The sequence below is a fragment of the Leiobunum rupestre genome, chromosome 8, assembly GCF_980474605.1.
Source record: "Leiobunum rupestre chromosome 8, qqLeiRupe1.1.hap1, whole genome shotgun sequence".
NCBI lineage: Eukaryota > Metazoa > Arthropoda > Arachnida > Opiliones > Sclerosomatidae > Leiobunum > Leiobunum rupestre.
In genome coordinates this window covers 12812193-12830412 of record NC_143391.1, presented here as the reverse complement: position 1 = coordinate 12830412, position 18220 = coordinate 12812193, and the positions used below count along the sequence as shown (strand labels likewise).

The following is an 18220-nucleotide window of genomic DNA, read 5'->3' as shown; positions in this document are numbered from 1 at the left end:
TTTTAGGTTTCCAAAGACATTAATTTACGGGCGACCTATTTTACAGTTAATAAAATTAACCTTTAGGCTCGTAATATCCAAATTCGATATACGAGGCGTGCGCGTCCTTTTGGCCAAGTACGCAAAGTTCATTAATACTTAGGGCCCCAGATTTCTAATCGGCGTATTTTATCAAAAGTGACAACCTATATTGAGAATGGGTAGAGTGCCCATTTTGAAATTCGGAGGCCAACTAGACCCAGTGCCACGCGTTTACTAATCCTACATTTTAAGCCCACTTCACACGCACGAGCCTTTTGTAAAACTCCATCCCTGTTCTTCTCCTTAAACGAAATTATTGTTTCGATATTCTATAAAGTAAAGTTAAAGGGGGGGGGGGGGGCGAACAGGCGAGCCGCCTTCGCAGGGGGAAGGGGAGGGGTTTCCCGAGAAGCCATCGGTGAAGCGGGTGAGATTCCGGCTAAATGGGTTGTTAACAAAATTAGTTTCGGGCTATCACGGAAAATTCGGGTTTACGCGCCCCCGTATTTCGTGAGAAGAGGCCAGAAATCGTTTTCGAGTTAATTAAGGGAGGAGGGGGTGCCGCTTTCGCAGTTTAAAAACTCGTTGGAGACTAAAGTGATTAACATCCAACCCTCCTGCGCCACTTTTACGCGGCACCAATATGCTTAAATATAAATGTATAGGAAAACGCCAGAGCATTCTGGCCTGCCCCCAATGAGTGTTGTTGACCATGAATCAAAGGTTCTAATCCGAGTTTAGAAGCTTCCATTCCCCCAAACCTTTTACGCTTCTAGAGGTCCGCCTATAGAGGTCCTGGCTTCGTTGGTTTTCTCCTATTAAAATTTAATATAAAAGAGAGGATCAATCTCTAGTCGTTACGCTAAGTGACGTGTTTAGGGGGGGGATAATATCCTACACGCTTATTTGACGCGGTAAAAGAGTCGCTGGGAATTCTACGGTAAAAAAGCGGGGGGGGGCTGGTATTTTAAAAGGCCATAAGAGAGAAATGGTCTGTCTAATTTACGGTTTTAATTAAATTTGAAAAACAACGAAAGTGGAGGACTACTTATATCATAATTTAAAAACGCTAAATAGTTCAAAATGTTTAATTGCTTACACACGGTCAAACATTTTTGAATGCCTTTCCTTATTTAATAAGCCTAACAAGTTCTAGAATTACATATTCCTTTCAGCGCTCTGAGGTGGAAAATAGTGGAAAATTCCAGCTTGGAAAAAGAGGCCAGTAAATATTTTTACCACAGAAAATTATAAAATAATAAAAATAAAATATTTTAACACAGAAATTTCAGATTTGGGCTACTTAAGGCAAATATATATGTATAGGAATGGTCAGATTCTGAATAACATTAGAATAGTGTGTTAATTTTTTGGAAATAATTAATTAATATTGTAAGTTCAGTGTAAACTAAGACATTTTTACAGTAAACTTCTTAAACATTTAATTCCAATTACTTTTTTAAGCTTTGAAATGCAATTTTTCTTTATCACCCACTATTTGCTACTTTTGGCCAATTTTCCACTATTTGCCACTGGCAAATAGACCTTTATCCAAAAAGGTCGATTTTTAGAAACACTGATGCTTTTTAAACCCTGATACGTTTTAGATATAATAGAGATATTAAATAAAGTGCTATAAACGTTAGAACATCAACGTTGAAGGCACCATTACGTTCGAGAAAAGGTCTTCTCAGTTGGACGGCTTAAGCCCGAGTCAAGAATCTCTGGCTGAAAAATTATCGCGATAATAAGGGGAAACGGGAAATCACGGTGAATGTATCGTTTCTGAAAATCACAGAGTGAAAATTCCCTTAAGATTGGGAAAGTGTGATACAAAGCTAGGAACAGGGGCTTCGGCAAGGTGGGGGGTGATAATGGAGTAATTTCCGCCTTTTACGAGCTATGAATACACTACTAAAGGTATGGAGTCCTTCCCCCATAGATCAGGGGTGGACCGTCAACTTTGGAGGCCCGGTGCTAACACTGTTGGTCGAAAAACTGTTATTCTATCTCTTTTAATTTTTATTTTCGATTGTTTAGAAAATATTATTAAAGCGACACTTGTACATACGTATCAAGATAATAAAATGTTGAAAACCACTAAATGTAAAATAAAAAATTATTTAAAAACTAGTCTAATTTTTAAATAACAACTTTTTATTGTACATTTAGTGGTTTTTAACATTTTATTCTTTTTGATAATTTAAATTTTATTTATTTTTATTTTTTTCAAAAAGGGCACTGGACTGCAGCCCATAAAAACCATGCTTAAATTCGCGCCCTGCCATAGCTATGACGTAGAGAAAATTAAACTTCACAAGATATGAACAAGCTAATTTTCACCCACTGATTTTCAGAATCGACCTGTTATAGTTCATTTCGAACAAACTTGGCCGATCGCATAGTGATAATAGTAAAAGATCCTTAACTTCTTAAATGGCCTTGAAGCGGCAGCGAGTCTCCCTATTTAAGCCAAGCCTACCGTGTCGAAAAAACGGAAATAGTCAAGTCCCATTAGATTCTTGGATCATGGCTAACAAAAACTAACGCTGGTACAGTAGAAGTTTAACACATGGTACGAGTATACGGGAAGAAGAATTTTTTTATCAGCCAGACACGAAGAAAAATAAGTGTTTGAACAAAACTGAAAAGGAGCCTTTTGTATTGTCGTGAGCATTGTCTACGCACTCGTCCACTCCTTCGCGAACGAAGCGAATAAAAAACCAGGTTTAGTACACCAAAGTTATTTTTAAACTGGAGTTTGTAACCAGAACTCTATTTTTTCCTGGCTTTAAATAAACCGAAATCGGCTTATTTTATAATCGACTGATAAGGGTATTAGGGAACATTTTAGTCTAATTCCGTTTGAAATATTCTACTGCAAAGTATAAAAGAACACAGTCAGAAATAAGCACCCGAATCTCAACGTTGTTCAAGTTTCAAGAGCGTTTTGCTTAAGCTATCACAAAGCTCGACGGATCAGATAAATTAACCGCCAAAATTTCGATTATTCATAAAAATTTCGGTTAACTGTTTATTTATGGATATTATTCGGGGTTATAAAACGATTTAATATGCCAAAAATAAGATTTTATTCGGATAATTTTTGGTTATGGATAAAAACAAATAAATGGGAAATTTCATATATAAACCCCTAGATGTAAAAGTCATATATTCATATATTATATTATAAAATATACATATCAAAGCGTTTTCCAAGTGATGAGATGGAAAAATCGATAAACTTGAAAGCAATAACACCAATATAATCTAAATATTGTTTTCCGTCGTACCAATACAGAACGCGTATAATATTTATGACATAAATTGAATCAAGCGACTTATTGTCGGGTCAATTTGTTTCTGGGATCAACCAATAACGTATAATGAATACCGAAAAAGGACTTATGAATAAATCGGTGAAATATTTTTTCCGTAGATATCGCTACCTTCGACGGGGCTAAGTAGATAACTGCTTACTCGCCACGTATCAGTTGTATATAGGAGCGTATCCTAGATCCGGAGGAAAACCAATAACGCGTAGGCTATAGACTAGGAGGGTGAGAAATGATTATATCCTCGTATAGCGTCAGAAATATATAGGTATTTTACCTTAGCCGGATAGGATTATACGGTGGGAGGAGCGGCGGCTAGGAATTCCCGAGTGACTAGCCAGTTTCGCCCTTTTCAGCTATTCCTAGCTTGTTTATTTCTAATAGAAAGGCCAAGCGGAGGAGAAACATTCAGCCGAGCAAATCGAGTGCGCCTTGCTTTTCCGTTCTCGATACTTCTCTCTTCTTTTTTTTTGAGGTCCGCCCCCCCCCCCTCTTTCCTCTTTCTACCCCCCTCCGTGGCATTGCCCTGTTTATTCTCTTTGGTCGGCATCTCTGAAAAGATGCAGCCTGAGAAGGCCAAAGCGGGGATACGAAGGGATGGAGAGAGAGAGGGGGGAGTTTCCTTGGCGTTTCCGGATGAAAAGATTGTATTCAAAGCGGCGCAACCAACCACTAGGCGAACTTCCATTTGAAATCAATATCTCTTTGGCGATTTTTATCGGGATAATTACAAATGTACCTCTATCTGAGCGAACCCCGCGATGTGAAACCTAACTCGCGCACTCTTTTAATAAATGGGAATAATCCCGAAGCGCGGGAATCGGTTAGATATTCTTTTATATTGACTACTCAAAGACCCAGCGTCATATTCCTACGAAGACCATCCGTTACTTACGAGGGTTTCGCGTATATCAGGCCAAAATTACCGATACAAGCTTACCGTTTGAGAAATTATCGGTGTAGCGTATGGGTCCAGGTTCCAGCGGGATTTGGCTGTTGAATATACTTTCAATTAGATCCGTTTCTTTTTACTCAGTCGTAATCATTGAATTGGGAATGGTACCGCTAGAATGACATAGGCGCGTTCGGGAGACGTGATTTTTCGAAACAAATTCTGAAATTTCGAGTCGGCGCACTCAGCCGTCAACTCTATCGTTATTCGGTGGCGCCGTCTATCCCTTTCAAAGTCTTAACTTATATCAGTTATTAATCTTAAGCGCGTGACGCAAAAAAAATGTATAGGATATAGTTTCCGCCGCTAACAGCGGATGGCGCCACCGACAAATGAGAGAGTTATCAATTTTTAAAAATTTGATTCGTGGAAGGCAGATTAAAACTGTAATTCTAGCGGTACTAGTCCCAATTCAATGGTCGTGGTTTGTTTTATACAGATATTTCTTTGGAAGGTAATTTCAATTGGACATTACGGCTAACTAATATTCGAAGCCCGCGAGCTAACAGTTATTTGCAAAGGTCGTGGCGAGGTCTTTGAAATGATTAGGCTTACGTGTATTTGAAAAGCGCTTCGCTATAATAGACGTTCCGTTTTCTACGCAATGTATTACAGATCGGCCGGAGTGTTTCTTGTGGCGCGACTTTGATCACAAGGGGAACGTGATGCTTACCTGTTCTGCCAAAGGCAATCCGGGAGTCTCGAGATTCATGTGGTACCGAAATAACAGCGTCCTTCAGGAAGTCGTCGCCGTTTCCTATTCGGCAGAGGGTTCCTCCAGCACGTACTCGCTGCCCGCGGACACGCCGGACATGTATGGAAAATACGCTTGCGTCGCTGTCAACGCCATTGGAAATTCTGACTCTTGCGAACTGGAACTGGCTCCTTTGCCCTGTAAGTAATTAAGTTCCACTTTTATATTCGCGTGGACCCTATTCCTACTCTCTAAACACCCCACTTACAATCCTTCATTAACGATTGCTTGAACAATTATAAGTTTAACGAAAATGACTTCGTAATTACTAAAATCGTTCCATTTAATTGTCTCCATGTACAATCTTTTGCGGAAATTAAATTTTACTATTAACGTAATTAGTTCATCGCGCGACGGAAGTCCCTCATTATCAAGTTTAATTTCTTTAAAATATGCGCTAAAAGCAAGCGTTTCATTACTTAAGGGGATCCTTCGGGAAATGACTAAGCAAACTCAATTTTTTTTATCTTTAAATAAATATTTGAGTTTTTACGCTGATAAAAGAATAACCGGATATCTTTTATGTGTAGAACGCGATGGGAACAAAGAAGAGAACAAGGTTGTTAAAAAAAGAAAAATCGAAAAAATCAACCTTCTGCAAAATTAATAATTTAAATTTATTTTTCTTCCGACGCTAACTTATTGTAATAACGTTTTATAATTCACAAAAAAAGATGTTATTCTTTTCGCTTTAATACCACTATTAAAAAGTAAAACTAGGAATATACAGGGTGGAAGCCTCAACCGTGGTCCAGCCTCGCTACTTCACCTAGTACACCAGAGTGCTGCGGGTCGAACACTTCTACAGGCGCTGGTATTCCACAAATAGACCAATGGCATAATTAGAAGCGCATCTTTATCCAATCGCCCGAAAAAGCATTTGGAGGATGCGTTTCTAATTCTCCCATTGGTCTATTTTTAGACTAGGAAACGTACCGAGGCTGGACCACGACTGAGGCATCCAATTCTCCCATTGGTCTATTTTTGGCCTACTAGCGCCTGTAGAAGTGTTCCACCCGCAGCACTCGGGTGTACTAGGAAAAGTACCGAGGCTGGACCACGGGTGAGGCTTCCACCCTGTATATGGACAACGATAAAACGAATGGAAAAATTATACTAATTGGTGGCGTCAGGATCGAGTTTATATTGCTTTTCTCTACCATGAATATCGAGCTGTGTCATTAACCTTTCTATCATCTGGGGGTAGGTTGGCCAGTCCTTTTTGTGTTTTACGTCATCACTTAAGCCAACAGAAGAATAACATTTATCATTAACTCAGTCGACCAAGAGTTTCCGGGATTCGCATTTCAACCGGATAAATACCTCTCCTAGTACAAAATATTAACTTAATTAATACTCACTTGGTGAAAACTCCGACAACTCCTTCCGCGTTGAGTTTGCAAGTTCTCTCTCCACTGGTTATAGGGGCTTCCCCCTGAATTCTTCGGTTTCTCCTTTACGTAAAAACTTTGTAGAGGTTAAAGGTAATAGTGATTGGAGGGAGCTGTTGGCTCGAGTGGCATGGAAGGCTTTCCACCTCGCTCCTACGCAATTTAACCCGGCCACCTGAATTAATGGCTTTAAAAGTCGCTGGATGACTTGGGCCTAGGGTGGTACCTTTGGTATTAGACTAGCTGTGAGGTGAACTATTAATTATTATTTTAACTTATTTTGTTTCGGTTGAAAAGATAAGTTTTTTCATTTTATGAAAGAATATTTGGTGATGAGCCTTGTTGCGGAAAATAGCCAATATTTTTTTATAACTTCGCATTTCTGAGACCGAAGGAAGACTGGCTAATGCAGTTCGATATTATGGTATAAGTTAATACATTAATGGCAGAAATCATTCTACTTATCACCATGAGAGTTCTGCGTTTACTTTCAACATACTGAATTTGATGAGCTGGGGTCTAGCACTTTGTAACATACCTGTAAACGAGGGGAGCTTTTTCAACTAGTTAACCAAAAAACGCATTAAATTATTAGGTTGAATATAGTAATGTATAAGAAAGTATTTAGGACCTTAAGAAACTTGAGCTAAGACAATCCTAGGGCCACGCCAGTTTACTTTTCGGAATGGATAAGCCCTAAATTACGCATGTGCCGTCATCCCGAAGTTGGAAAACTAGTATTTATAGAAAGACCTAGGGTAAATCCCAGTTCCACTTTGTACACATATTTTTAATAGTCTTTTTTTTAATTAATTATATTACTATAAAAAATATATAATTTCATGTTGTTTTCGATTTTTAGAAAAATTAATAATTTGGTTCTAATTATTTAAAACTTTTATGAGATTTTTACTCCGATTCTCTTGAAGATGGCGCCACACAACAATAGGGGTTTTTCCGCTTCTATTTAATAACGGCGCGAGCAACACATGTTCAGTGCTATGTTTAAATTATCACCTTCATCTAATCGTGCGGTGGTGGCCGTTATTAAAAAAAAGCGGGAAAGCCCCCCAAGTGTTATCTTTAGCATAGTCAGATTAAACAATTTCCTCATTTAAAGATTTACAAAATATATATTATATTTATACACATTTTACAGTACGATGTAATATTTTTTTAGTATAACGAATACTTTTAGTAGGTATAGTGAATATTTTGATCGAACGAATATTTTTAGTAGATTTAGTGAATATTTTTAATTCCCGCCAATTTTAGTAGACCGAAAATGTGAAAGGTTGCCGATTTCTCAGCACTTTGGGGAATACTAGCTGGCTCTTAGCGGTGCCAATTTGCCTCCCCTTTTGAATAAGCTTCTACGTTCCCCTCACTTCATATTTTCCTCTTAGACCAATGGTCATACCGATAATTCGGGTCGGAAGCTTTTAGACCTCCCGCCCAATTATTCAGTCACCTTTGATGGTTTTCCAACTTTTTAGCTGGCATCTCGGTCTTTGAAAAGGGTTGACTTTCGGGGGAATGGCGCATGCTTTATTCTTGCCGCGCTATTTTCGTCGCGTGTCTTATGAAAGTTTTGTACTTATTTTAAATAATTATACCCGATGCCAGAGAGATACATAGCAATTATTTTTCAAGTTTCTCGGAAGCCGAATAATTCGAACTTTCCCAATTAATCTTACTTCTTGGAAGGTCAGTGAGAAAGTGTGGTTTCTCACGGAGAACTTTGACATCTCGTCAAGGAGAGGTCAAATAGACAAAGGATATAGTTCCTTGTGATTGGTACTTTTTGAAATTAGAGGAGGGTCCTAGAAAACCATCCTCCAACGCACCAGGTATTTATACCTAGGACATTATAGAAAAGGGAGATAAGGAAACCAAGTTGACAGAGATGTGATTAATAAGTTATCCCGCAATAAGAGAGAGCCAGTTATCCAAAACTCGGATCACGTAAAAGTAGAAGATATCTCCGCTAATTGCGATTCGGTCAATAGCCACCGACTACAACAAGCCAACCTAGTGATGAAGTGATGAGTATAAATCCACAATCAAATTAAAAAGACTTAAGTCACACAATGACCCCGCCTAACTTAATTTAATTATTGATCATCCCTGGCATCTCTCCCAATGTTTTGTAGTTATTGAGCTATTGTTATTGTTTAGCAGTTTTAGTTTTAGTAAATTATTAATGCACGCTGCGTGTCGTATTTTGGGGGATATGATTTTAGTTAGTCTTAGTGTGTTTAAAACCTGAACCATTCATTAATTTAAACCCATGTTTAATAATTCATATAAATATATTTTAATTTAATCAAACTCAAGCGATGACCAAATAATTTATCTTTGCCACCCGTAGTAGTAATTTCATCTTAAAGCTTGGCATAGTTAGGCCACCGAAGGCAGGTAGTAGGATCCGGAAAAAGCTGTTACAACGTATAGTACGTTAAACACTTTTATTCAAAATATATTTATCGTGTGGATCCGAGATTTTAAGTAAAATCAAAACTTTCCTATTTGGGCAATACATGCAGATCTTATGACATTCAGATCTAGTAGGCCAAGTTTCAGTTCAGGATCGTTAGGGACCTCAATACGTACTTTCCTATAGCAACACGCTTCAGTGTCGTTTTTCCAAACTGATATTTAAAATTTTCATAACTACGTAAATTTTGTAAAACTGCGAATAATTTAGTAAATGGGATGAAAACTAAATAAACGTAGAATTATGCAGAGCTTTATAAATATGTGAAAGTTGATTTCAAACACATTTGTTATTTAAGTTAAGTAAATACGGAAATTGAGATGATGTTGGTTAGTCGATTAAAAGGAATTTGATACAACCTAATATTAAATTAGGAGCCTCGTAAAAAGGCTGACGCCAGATGGAGAAACTACAGTAATTGAAATAACGACATCCGAGATAAAATTTAAATAAACGTTTAAATGAATCGTAAAAGCGCGTCAAATGGATTTGAAATCCCGGAGTTATATTACGTAAAGTGTAAACTAATTTCAATAATCAATACGAAACCCAATCTGTCGCGGTTAAATAGATAAATGCGTCGGAGGCGGTGGTAGGGCTGGCCTTTTAGTACTCCTAAGTTCAATCGCCTCCGATAATTTATCTAAACCCATAAACAAAGCGGATTGTTATCTGGGGAACACTGGCTCGTGACAGAGATAATGCGCTTTTGAATACGCGCGTCCCCGAATCGCTATCGACGGATAAATGAAGGGTACGCCTGTAATTCGCTGGAAACGGAAGAGAATAATCGCCTTTTCGTCTCTCGATGGCCAGTACACGACGGGCACGCCGACGCGGATAACGGATCGTTTGTTCTATCGACAATCGCCTATAATAGAATATACGGAAGAGAGGTGCGTGATATAAGACGGGCGGGGGACGAAGATCGACGCTTAATCAGCCATATTTACCAGTTCGGCTCTAATATTGGCCTACTGCGTAGACCCTCGCTGATTCGAGGAAAAGCCGCGCCGTAACCCGACCTCCAAATACTCTCGCTAATACTTTAACGTTATCGCGCGGATTTGGTTAGTTAGAGAGCTTCTACGAGCTCACCGACTGATGCTAATAACCGAACTGTATTCCGCCTGAATTAATTTGCGAACCGATTGAAACTCGAACCGCTCATGGCAACAACCGAACTATATTTACGGTTAAATCCTCAACATTTCCATATACCTAGAGTCGTGTAGGACTATTATATTGATTGAACCTGATAATACAAATAAGAATTGATTAATATTTAACGTAGAAATTTATACGCACGACGACGCACCCTGGTAGTCGAGCTCTCCTAGAACACTCGTGTACTGCTACTCAAACACTTCTACAGGCGTTATTAGATAAAAAATAGGTCAAATGGAAAAAAAGCTTGTTTTTTCATCTTTTATATAATCAGGAATAAAGAGCGCATCTTTTATTATAATCAGATACCATATTTTATATCATTTTTACTACAAATAATATTTGAATATGTCGAGCCTAATCTAATACCGAAAAATAAGCAAAAATGGTTCTTTTCCTATAGCTATATTTAATGCACACTCACGTAAAAATAATCAAAATCCGAAACCCTCGCATCTTTCCTTTTCCTCGTATCCGCGGCGTTGATCTGAAAATGACATAGAGCGGAATAAAGTAAAGAGTGGCGCGGGGTTTACTCAATGTATACGCTACGTGTAGGTGTATTTCAATTTTTGATTTTATTCCTCTCTCTCTTGCGCTCTCCCCTTCTGCCGGTATTTTGATAGCCCCCGCCGGATGGGTTCAACTCTTTCTGCAGGAGGAAAATCTAATCATCGTAGCTTGCGTGGCCGGCGGGATCGCCGTCTTGGGGATCATTCTGGTCACCGTCATCATCATTCTGGTCATTCGAAGACGCTTCTCCGGTAAGCCGAACCTTCTCCTCCTCCGCTCACTGCGAATACAACGTACAAGCTCTACCTTCTCCCCTTCCCTTCAAAAGATTACCCCCCGACGTCAACCGCAACTACTTGAAGCCATACAAGCCGCCTTTGGCGATACATTATCGTTTGGTTTACGAAGTTTCAGTGACCAATTTTGTACATATCGTCGCGTTTCCGGTAAAGTACGGCCCTCGTGTTTACTCTCAAATATTTATAAATGTAAGCAGCGTTCCTCCTTTTCCCCCTCAAAACTGAAAGTGATATCAGTTACATTTTCAGGCGTGGTTTTTATTAAAAATTAATTAATTGAAGGGAAGAGGTTTATTCACGGTGTATGGGTCACTCCTACCTATCCTAAAGATCTATTAAAAGTGTTAGAATTTACTGACTTCCGATACTTCAGTGAATTCGTACCGTGACTCTCTTTCACATTACATTCCATAAGTTTATTTTCCGATCGATATCCAATACTAAAAAACCGGATCGAAAAAATGCCGATTATTGTTTTGTTATTTTTATCCATAGGACCCCCGAAATCGGAAGTTGACGACCATGAAAAGTGAGTTAGATAGTTTTCACGCTTTTTTTTAAATAAATCATTGCACGTTTATAACCATTACCGGAAATTGCGCTCTATAGAGAGATAAAAAATAACTATATTATATATAGCAATCAGATCCTCTGGCACAAGTTTTCCAAAGGTTTTAATATTCAAAAACAGCGCGGTGTGGGGTATGTAACGGCCGGGGAGCTGGGCTTCGGTCGCCAGCGAAATGATCGAAATTTCCACTAGATTTAACCGTCGGAAATATTCAGAAAAGAGCAGCTAGTCTTTTTATTTTCCTCCCTTTTTTGGTATTCAGAAATGATTCACTTTTGTCTAGCTTAGAAGTCCTCAATACGGCAGCAGACGACACTTGGAGCCAAATTTATTTTCTCCGGAATCCGAAACAGAAAGGGAACCGTTTGCCAGAAGAATTTGTGGTAAAGTTTTACATTCCGAAAATTTCATTCCTCCTACTCTCACACTATCATTCTCTCATTCCACCTCTGCTAAACCACCCACCGCGCCTTGGGTATATATAAATATATATATATATATATATATATAGAGAAAAGGGAAGAGCAGTAAGAAAATACAGTGTCTGTCTGTCTGTCTGAAACCGGGAAAGAACGCGATTAAAATGCTAATTCCGCGAAGAGAGGCGCGCCAGTTTGTGGAAATAAAATAATGTTTAGCACGCGCGGTCTTTTCTAACGAAAGGAAGCGGAAACGGAAATTCGACACGATTGAAGGCAGAATGCAAATTTATTTAAAAAATATAACTTCCCTAAATTTATTTAAAAATCAGAAGGTGTGTAAAGCCTCTAAACGCAGACAATCACTTCTAATGATTTCCATTCAACATTCCCAAAAAGCCAAAAATTTATATAATTGTTAGGGAGGGATTTATATTGAAAAATTATCGCGGGTTTAGTAGTTAATATGTAAAATTTGTAACCATAGCGAATATTGTGCAAAGGCGAAACTAACAAGGAGACATCCCGAAGTGTAACTCACCGATTTTGTTCAAACTCGGGGGATTGGTAGACCTTCATGAATCATGAAAAATCCTAAAGGGAATTCATTCAATGGGCAACCGTTTTGCCATGGCACCGAAAAATGTTTTTGACAACAACAAATGGAAATTTTCCCATGGAAAATAACATGGGATTCTGACCGATTCCTAGGACCCCCCCCCCTGTGAAAAATTTTAACAAATTTCAAAATATCGGAAATGCCAAAAATAGGAAAAATAGATAAAAATTGACAAAACAACATCAAAATTGATCAACTGTTGATCAATTTGAGGTCCAAATCTCATGTTATTTTCAATGGGAAAATTTAATATTTTGTGTTGTGATAAACATTTTTCGTTGCCATGGCAAAACGGTTGCCCATTAAATAAATTCCCTTTAGGATTGTTCATGATTCATGAAGGTCTACCAATCCTCCGAGTTTGAACAAAATCGGTGGGTTACACTTCCGGATGTCTCCTTGTAAATGGACCCATTAAATCGAAGGGCAGTCAATAAAAATTAAAATGAAGTCAGGCTATTCCGCTCTAAGAATTTTATCAGTGACCATGACATTTTATCCACAAATTAACCAAACAGAAGCGAAACAGCTTAGTCGTAGCCACAAATCTGATCCCTAATTTAATTCACCAGCCTCTTATTTACATATTTTTAAATTACATCATTTCGCGTTGGCGATAGTGAAATTAAAATAGCCCAGCTTGATGAACTCGTGATACGAATGAGTGTGAATGATAAATGGGCGAAGGGAAGCGAGGCGGGCGATTAGCGGCGCTTATATAAGAAGCCGTCGCGTCTTTTCTGGGCCGCGGGCATTTGGCCGCTTGCCAAAGCCCAGATTTGACTGATGACACTCGACTTAATTTCTCTCTCAGGTCCGGTACCTAGAGAGTCCGTTCGGGGGCCAGAAGCGATGGCCAGCCTAGGACGCGAAGTACCGCGCCGTATAATTCATTACCATCCGTGACCCCGGGTCGCTGGCGAGTCTACGATCCGGGCTGCGACTTTTAAAGGCTACCGCGTTTCGCGTAATGGTCGCGGAAGAGGTCGAAACATCGCGGATCGCGGGGCCAAATTTCTATTCTTCTCTTTCGCGGGGGCCCTATACTCATTTCTATTCTCCGGAAAACTCCGTTGGAATTCGCGGTGTTCCGCCTTTGTTTTGGGAAAGACTCGGACGAGAAGAAAAGGGCTCTCTTTGTCCGTATATAGTCTTTAAAGAGCATCGACTAGAAAATCTCTTCCTCGGAGCTTTTCCTCGAAGCTGCGGATTTTAAGCCTTTTCAAAAATACAAAGGAATCCATTGGCCGGCCAGACGGGAGGGGGTGTTAGATTTCCTGGAGACTTCGTAATGGACGCTTATCAAAATCCAATCAGCGTTTCTTAAAAACGGCCTGAGCTCGTCAAAAACGAATTTTCCGGGAGGAAATTGTCGGGACCGGAAGATTATTTTGGTTGGAAAGATTTACTCGTAATTATTTTAGAAGAATCGTGAAAAATGATGACTATAGGGCACCCGCCCCACTACCTCCGTTCGCCTCGTCGGGGTTCCCAAAAGTCCGCGTATATATAGACAAACCCAGCTCCCGACCCCAAAAGTACGCGGGGGGGGGCTAAATCAGAGGGAGCCGTTGAAGCGGAAAAGCTCGTTTTTAAGCTCCCCCATTTATTCCGAATTCGTTCTTTTAAGAGAGAATGAATTTAGAAGTTTAGTGGAAGGAAATTATTTAAAACTTTTCTCCCAGGAATATTAATCGCTATTTTTAGTTAGGAGGGGAGCGCGTTTAATAAATGATTCTAAACGTGATACAGGCCACGCGCTCGAAAATAGTCTAAGTTAGATTAACGATTATGCTGGCGGCGAAAATTCGAAAGATCCGAATGTAACCTATTAAGTATCTAATAGGTAAATTGCCTATTAGAGCGAAAGATTAGCCTTTGCCGAAACTCAGCTTATAAACACTTAGGTCAAACGCTTCGTCGTAACGAATCACGGGAGAGGGGGAGGATAAGCAAGATGGAAGAAAAAACGCCAAACAATAGCTTCATCCGAAGCAACGGAAACTTATTATAAAATATCATTCGCGATAATAGAGCTATCGCGCACTCTGATTTCTTCCATCTTCTAATTCCAAGCTTATATTTCGCATCGACATCGCGTTAAAACGACTCTAATCTGATTAAATTATTTGAATCGCAGATTTCCACAACGACTTGGGACACCACAACCACCTTGACGAACCCGAGACGTTGAAGAAGCAAATCTACCCGGAGAACGGAGTTGGATGACAGATGGATCAATCGGTCAGTGAACTCCGCTGCCCCTGCCACACGGTAAGACCCTTTTTCCACGGGATATTTTCGAAACACCTACCACCTATAATCCACGGACCTTTCTCTGTTTTCTTTATTGTAAAATGGCTATAAATACCCGCGTCATACACCGCCGTTCAATATACAATGCCTGAATAAAATATGAAAACTCGAAATGAAAAATCTCCGCAGGCAAAGAAGAACCACCTGCGTGCCTACTTCTAGACCACTTAACCGTCATCAAAATGAGGAAATTCTTGGGAATATAACCAAAAAAAGAAATCGTATCATTCTCGACCACCAAACCCACTCCGTTACCCTCCTTCCCCCGTCCTAACTCCCAACAAAAATATCCTCCGTTGTCCACCTGGAAAAAAAAACGCTCTATCGTCTCCTCGTCCGAAAAATATAAGCCGCTTTTATAAATATATCAATACGGAAGAATGAAAAAAAGAATATGGAAAAAAATATATACGGTATTGACGCGTAAATAGTTGGGATATTTTTGTCGACTGCATATTTCTCAACCCGATATTATATGTATATATATGTATCAGAATCCTTCGAAAAACGCGGGGTCTAAATTTGGGTCAGCGGAACATTATTCGGATTCAGTCGCGGTTTTTATACGAGCCGAGAAAAAGTCAAGCTTTGGAAAAATATCGGATTTTCTTTGTTTGTGTTTTTGGAACAATATACGAGAAGATATAAACTTTTTCAACGGATTTGTATACGAAAATATTAAAGGAAGTGTATAAAAATGAAATCGCACGCGCGAACCGGGCTATAGTTTTAATTTTTTAGTTATCATTATAGCTTTAAAAAGGGGCCTAGAAATATACCTCGACCTATCCGTTTTTGGCAATATTTCGCCAGTCCCTTTAAATAAAAAAAAACATAACTATAGGTCTATTATAGCACGGAGTAAAAAAATGAGTTTAATTGTATACAAATTATTACAATGACGGTTTTTAATATAACGAGAAAGTAAATAATTTGTAACGTTTGAAAAAAAAAATGTTTGTTTCCCCCTAAGACTTTTGATATGCTAATTACCTACAACCGTATAGAGAAAAAATACCAAAAAATACCGCGGTGTTAAAAATATATATATATAAATTGAGTCATCGCCGTGAGGAAGAAAAATTGTATTAAAAAAATATTGGAGTAAAAGAACAAAAAAATGACGCAGCTGCGACCGTCTTCGCCACTGCGGTGGTTTCGAGCTAAGAGACGTTTTTTCTCATTCTCCAAAGGAGAAAAATTGAAAAAAAAAAACAAGCAAAGAACTGTAGAAGAATCGGCAGAAAACGTTTCCCCCTCCCCATGATGGGAAACCACCGAGTTTGTAGCGTTAAAATATATAAAAAAAATTAAAATACAAAAAAGATAAAAAAAAGCTATATTGCTAAAGGGAAGAATGAACTTGGGTAAGAAACCTTTTTCGTATAAAAAAAGAGATGATGTTTATAAATATTATATATGCGTAATAAAAACATGGTCAAATATACGTATATGTTAAATACGATAATATGTGTTCATTTATTTCTTTATTAAACATATTAAATAGGGTATAGTTTTCTGGTTGGTAACATTCTAGAGTATTGTGGTAAATATAAGGAGTCTAGTACGGGATAAATGTATTGGGTGAAAGACTGGTTTGTATTCTAGGGTATTATAATAATCCATCCTTTCGTGGCGACAATAAATGAAAATGATCGGGTATATTTATATGTATTAGAGAGTTTCAGCAAACACATTTCTAGGATTTTTCAGTTTAGGGGGCCCGACAAATTCCTAAGGGGCACCCTTAAAAATCCAATTATTTCCTTAAGACCTATGAGGCTATGACTACAGGTCCACTGACTACTTTAAAATGATCTTAAACGTGTACACGGGCCACACTGGCGTTTGACATTGAAACACGTGGTTTAAATAGATAAAAATTAATTTATATAAAAAGTAAATCGTAGTTGAATTTCCAATCAGATTAGTTTAGTTTTAATTTCTTGGTGTTTTTACCACACATTTATCCATACTTGGATTTACAATGACTTGATTAATCTCAAGCGAGCCGATAGCGAGACTAAAATTATGTAAACTGAGAACAAATTGAGAACGTTCTATTGTTGTGAACCATAGAACGTCACTACACGGAGGGAAATCCGGAAAAAAGTGAAATAAGCCGCAGTTAGTATACTTGGGTAAAGCTGAATAAACGACGACACTGTACAATAGCATATAAACTGCAGTACTACGGAAAATTAACCTTAGTTAGTAAAGTCCAATCAATTACGTGCCATATTATTGTTTCTGTTACAACTAAAACTTTTTACTTCAAATGGTGGAAGCAAAGAGTATGGAGGAAATAGAGATAAAACAACTGGGAGAAGTCCGCAACGAAACGTTCACCACCGAGGGGGATGACAATGGGGAAAAAGCTCTAGAAACCGGCTTCAAAATAGCTACCGCAATACTAGCTGCCGTAGCCGGTTTCTAGAGATTTTTCCCCATTGTCATCCCCCTCGTTGGTGAACGTTTCGTTGCGGACTTCTCCCGGCTGTTTTATCTCTATTTCCTCCATACTCTTTGGTGGAAGTGATACTAATATAGCAAAGCAAGGTATACGAAAGAAAATAACATAGTTTGGACAGTTATACGTAACTTAGTATAATATGTGAATATGATATTCTTTATTGATTTTGTTCACTTACTTTAATATTTCTCAAGGGCACAATGATATTTTTAAAGGGGCACAGATACATTTTGAAGGGTCACGATGGGGCACTCGCACAAATTATTTCTGAGGTGGCCGGGCACACTCAGGCCTCCTCGCTGGCTACGGACCTGCCCAGGAATCAACTTTCCAGCCGAGAACCCTTGACTCGGTTGCCATGGTGAATAGACGAAAGCCCTCGGTCATCGTAGTCCCGGCTTTAATCGTTCGTTGGGTCATTTACTAGAAACTGCAACGACCAAAACATTCGTCAGCTTCTCCCGTAAAAGCTAAACGGCTGGCGAATCTTCTTAGCGTATATTCGTTCGGCCTAGTTTGTAAGTTGATTGTATACGATTAAAAGGCCGCGTTAAACTCGTTCCATTTAAGACTAGCGGAACCGTAAACATGACGCTAAAATTGAGCTTAAAAATCCATTACCGGAGTGGAAGAAAATCAATGAACTTTTTGTAGTTTTTAGCCGAAAATAGGTCCAGAAAGCGGAAGTAATTAGTTCATACGGATCTATCTCGCGTAAAACGTGGCCTAATGATGGGCCCAAATTACTGGCTTAGCTAAAATATAACGCGTCTCATAAGCCTTAATTTAATGATGGTAATTTTAATTTAAAATCCAATTATATTTGAAAAAAGGCGTTTTGGCGTAATTCGACAAAATATGCATCGAGGGGAGCTTTGTTTCCACTTCCCAAA

At 38.7% G+C, this 18220-nt stretch overlaps 1 protein-coding gene across 4 annotated transcripts in view; it reads left to right on the top strand.

Moving 5' to 3' along the window:
• LOC149932442 (B-cell receptor CD22-like) overlaps positions 1-16307 on the top strand; it is a 54252-nt gene extending 37945 nt beyond the window's left edge. For 3 of the 4 annotated variants that reach the window (XM_090156233.1, XM_090156234.1, XM_090156232.1), the window contains 6 exons: positions 4924-5202; positions 10744-10881; positions 11425-11458; positions 11789-11883; positions 14679-14812; positions 14984-16307. In XM_090156233.1, coding sequence (XP_090012359.1) covers positions 4924-5202; positions 10744-10881; positions 11425-11458; positions 11789-11883; positions 14679-14767 — 635 coding nt within the window. In that variant the 3' untranslated portion in view covers positions 14768-14812; positions 14984-16307. The remainder of the gene's footprint in view (positions 1-4923; positions 5203-10743; positions 10882-11424; positions 11459-11788; positions 11884-14678; positions 14813-14983) is intronic. The other variant, XR_016472884.1, reaches the window with a different exon arrangement.
• Positions 16308-18220: the final 1913 nt, after the last annotated feature.